The sequence below is a fragment of the Helianthus annuus genome, chromosome 12 (genome assembly GCF_002127325.2).
Source record: "Helianthus annuus cultivar XRQ/B chromosome 12, HanXRQr2.0-SUNRISE, whole genome shotgun sequence".
NCBI classification, from domain to species: Eukaryota; Viridiplantae; Streptophyta; class Magnoliopsida; order Asterales; family Asteraceae; genus Helianthus; species Helianthus annuus.
In genome coordinates, this window is record NC_035444.2 from 41,968,883 (window position 1) to 41,972,661 (window position 3,779).

Below are 3,779 nucleotides of genomic sequence, written 5' to 3' on the forward strand. Positions count from 1 at the left end.
GACTAAACAGAGTCCTTCGAGAGTAACCTGAGTCCACTATCAATTTCGGGAAAAACCTGGTAACCCACCCGTCCGTAGGCACGACGGTGAAATTACTAGTAAAATCCGTTTACCTTAAGAATCAAACTCAACTTTCCCTAAGTCTCCTGTCGTTGCCCACGAACACCTCACTCTACATGAGGTGAAAATTGAATTTACATCCCTCAAAAGAAATGTAAACCCTCCAACAATTACTCGAATAGAGATCATTAGCTCTTAAAATATTTATTATTTACACGTAAGAAAAGAAGAATGTGTTGTTATGATCCAAACCGTTAAATCAAAGAATGATAATGTTGAGTACTTGAGTACAAACAAAGCCTCCCCCACACACCAGTCAAATATATACAAAAGTGTTTCTCTTCTTCCCCAATCCATTCATCTTCACTCCTTCATCCTTTTTTTTTTTTGAACGTCCAACATAAGAATCGCCGGGTACTCCGTACGCGGCACCCATTGGCCGAAAGGTAGCCCGCGGCAGCCCAACCTGCACGCACGGAGCCCCTAGCCCACCATGCCACCAGTTCCGGGGAAAACCCGACCCTGCACCCGCCCGAGGGCACGACAATGCAGAACCGGTAAAACCCGGGTGGATCAGGAATCGAACTTGAGACCTTTCGGTCAAAAGTCTTCCCTCATTTCCATCCTTCATCCTAATCATCATCATCATCTTCTCAATCCTCCAGGTAACATTCTCTCTACTTCATCTCCATATTCAGATTCCGATTTCCATTCAGTTTCAGACATGTTCAACGCTCCATTCGTGCTCCTATTCGCTCTACTCCTAACCCTACCTCTCATTATCCTCTTCGCACCACATATCCTCCCGCCAAAACGCCTCACAATCTCCATCTCCGACGAGTCCGACGACCTCGCACTTTTCCGGCGAGCGGTTTCCTCTACACGTCACCGGCCGGGATCCGTACAACGCCTCGGCTCAACAAACGCTAAACCTAAAATCGCCTTCCTGTTTCTCACCAACACCGACCTACACTTTGCTCCGATCTGGCAACTGTTCTTCAATCCAGCGAAATCTAGTCGCCGGAAGCTGTATAATATCTATGTACATGCGGATCCGGATTCCGACGTCAAATCTCCCGGCGGCGTGTTTGAAAACCGCTTTATTCCGGCCAAAAAAACGCAGCGGTCTTCTCCAACGCTCATCTCCGCCGCTCGCCGCCTCCTCGCCACCGCTGTTCTCGACGATCCATTGAACTCTTACTTCGCTCTTGTTTCGCAAAACTGCATTCCGTTACACTCGTTCAGTTACGTGTACAACACGCTATTTCAATCTCAACTGCCTAAACCGAGTCGACTCAGTTTCACTGAACCGAGAAGGCCGAGTCGACTCAGTTTCACTGAACCTAGAAGACCGAGTCGACTCAGTGACACTAAACTGAATAGGCCGAGTCGACTCAGTTTTAATGAACCGAGTGGACCGAGTCGACTCAGTTATATTGAGGTGTTATCTGAAGAGCCACAGCTATGGGACAGGTACATAGCGAGGGGCAAAAACGTAATGTTACCAGAAATTCCGTTCGATAAGTTTCGGATCGGGTCACAATTCTATATCCTGACCCGAACGCATGCATTGACAGTAATTAACGACAGGAAGTTATGGAAAAAGTTTCGGTTGCCGTGTTTGAACGTGGATTCGTGTTATCCGGAGGAGCATTACTTTCCGACCCTATTATCGATGGAGGATCCGAAAGGAGTTAGTGAGTATACGTTAACGAATGTGAATTGGACGGGTAGTGTGGATGGGCATCCGTATATGTATAGTCCGGCGGAGGTGTCGCCCGAGTTGATTCGGAGGCTTAGGGTTTCAAATTCGAGTTTTTCGTATTTGTTTGGACGAAAGTTTTCCCCAGAATGCGTGGTGCCGTTGATGAGAATCGCGGGAAAGGTTATTTTTCGGGATTGATGTGGATATGGACAAAGAGGTATGGGTTCTAGCTGTGTCATTCTAATCTAATCTAAAAAGTAATAGAAAATAATATATGTATATATCATTCTAATCCAAAAAGCAATAGAAAATATATGTATATATTGTTCACACACTTGTCTGCATTTTAATATTTTTAGCTAGGCATATCTAAGAAATTAAAATATATCCTTTTCTAGAAAAATGTCACTATTTTATAGAAGTTATTTTATTTAAAAATTTATTCTTTTACTATTATTTAGATATTATTGGATTATTCTCTTTATGAATGTAAGCTCTTTTTTTTCATGTTTGTGATATTTAACTACAAAGATGAAATAAACCTATTTTTATTTTGAGAATGAGATTCGAGTATTGTTTTACTCGCGTAACTCATAGTTTGCATACTTTTTATTGAATAAAAATTGATACGCGAGTAAAATTAGATACAACGCTATAACTAATAAGTGAATCTTGTATTTGGGTAATTACTCAAACACAACATTTATGTGAAACAGTTAAAATATTTCAGAAGTATTTGGTATCAAGGTGCGGAAAAAAGGTGTTCAAAAGTATTTCTCATTAATAAATGTGTAGATTTAGGAGTAGGATTAGGATTAGGTGCACGATAAAAAGAATTGAATCAGTTAAATGGTTTCTATTATAATTTTCACACATAATGGGCGGGGGAATAAAGTAAAAAAAATGAAATAGTTGGTAGAGATGATGTAGGGGTATCACACTATCACCACATAAAAGGCAAAATCATTGGTCCAGGGTCAAAATTTGTCCAAAAAAGACAAACTAACATCAACATCAAGAAGATGTTAATAATATCATCATAATCTTTTAGATGCATACACCTAATATAGTAATATCATCATATTTTGTCAAACAAGTGGTCTTAGGATGCTCTTTTTATTCAATGTTTTTAAAATATAATGAATCTTGCAGGTGATTGGTGGTGCAGGCTCACAGTGGAGTTTATTGGTGGAAGAAAACGTATCAAAAACCTAAAGGGGTGTGATTCCTTTCTTCATTTCCTACTTCTCCCGTTTGCTTTTGTTTTTTGTAAATATTCTTTCTGTCGTGGGTCTTTTGTGTTTATTTTATTGTCGAGTATCGATGTGATATGATATGATGTAATAAAAGGATTACATCTTTCATGTTTCGAACGATAGATGGTAGTTCGTCGGTGGAAGAATACGCATATCAAAAGTCTAAAGGGGCGTTATGCGATTCGTCATTTCCTATGTCTCTTGTTTGCTCTTGGTAATGTAAATACTCTTTTGTATATTTTTCGTTAAGGGGTGTTGATGTGACACGACGTCCATATATTATAATGATGTGATAAAACAATTGCATCTTGTATGTTTTAAAGGATAGTTGTAAAGGTTTCACTTTTGCCATGGCTTGATTTGTTTGATGTGTGTTTTTGCCATACCTCTTTTCGGTCCCTGCTAGTAAAAGTTGTCGATGTGGATTATTCAAAGTTCTACCCCCAAACTATATAAACCAATACCAAGTCATTTAATCTTTCGTTCAAAAAGTAGGTGATATGGATAGCAAGAATTATACTTTACCAAATGTAAAGGTAAAAAAAAGCACCCTGCTGCCAATAAAATGAGGCACATTTGCCATCTATGTATAAAGGTGGTCCAGTTTATTTTGTCATAGATTAAACACTCTTATAAACTCCCTTGATATTTACATTTTCTAGCCAAATTTCAGATAAGAGGGAACATGCGAAATGGTCTAATTTTTTTACCATTAAAAATAAGGTAGAATTTTAGGTATTTATACAGATTTCCAACCT

General features: G+C 39.2%; 1 protein-coding gene across 3 annotated transcripts; it reads left to right on the forward strand.

Annotated features, from left to right (window-relative positions):
* Positions 1-370: 370 nt before the first annotated feature.
* On the forward strand, positions 371-3,372 carry LOC110894798 (glycosyltransferase BC10). Of its 3 annotated transcripts, none has more exons than XM_035980953.1 (3): positions 371-427; positions 684-1,982; positions 2,918-3,372. In XM_035980953.1, the coding sequence occupies exon 2, from the start codon at positions 785-787 to the stop codon at positions 1,961-1,963; it is 1,179 nt and encodes a 392-aa protein (XP_035836846.1). In that variant the 5' UTR covers positions 371-427; positions 684-784; the 3' UTR covers positions 1,964-1,982; positions 2,918-3,372. The 3 variants fall into 3 exon arrangements, with proteins under 3 accessions (XP_035836846.1, XP_021997717.1, XP_035836845.1); XM_035980952.1 differs by lacking the exon at positions 371-427 and having other exon boundaries at positions 454-1,377; positions 1,411-1,982; positions 2,918-3,365; XM_022142025.2 differs by having other exon boundaries at positions 413-1,982.
* The last annotated feature ends 407 nt before the right edge of the window (positions 3,373-3,779 follow it).

Bases quoted from the DNA above. Each gene is read 5' to 3' on its own strand.
- LOC110894798 (XM_022142025.2), top strand. From the start codon at position 554: ATGCCACCAGTTCCGGGGAAAACCCGACCCTGCACCCGCCCGAGGGCA.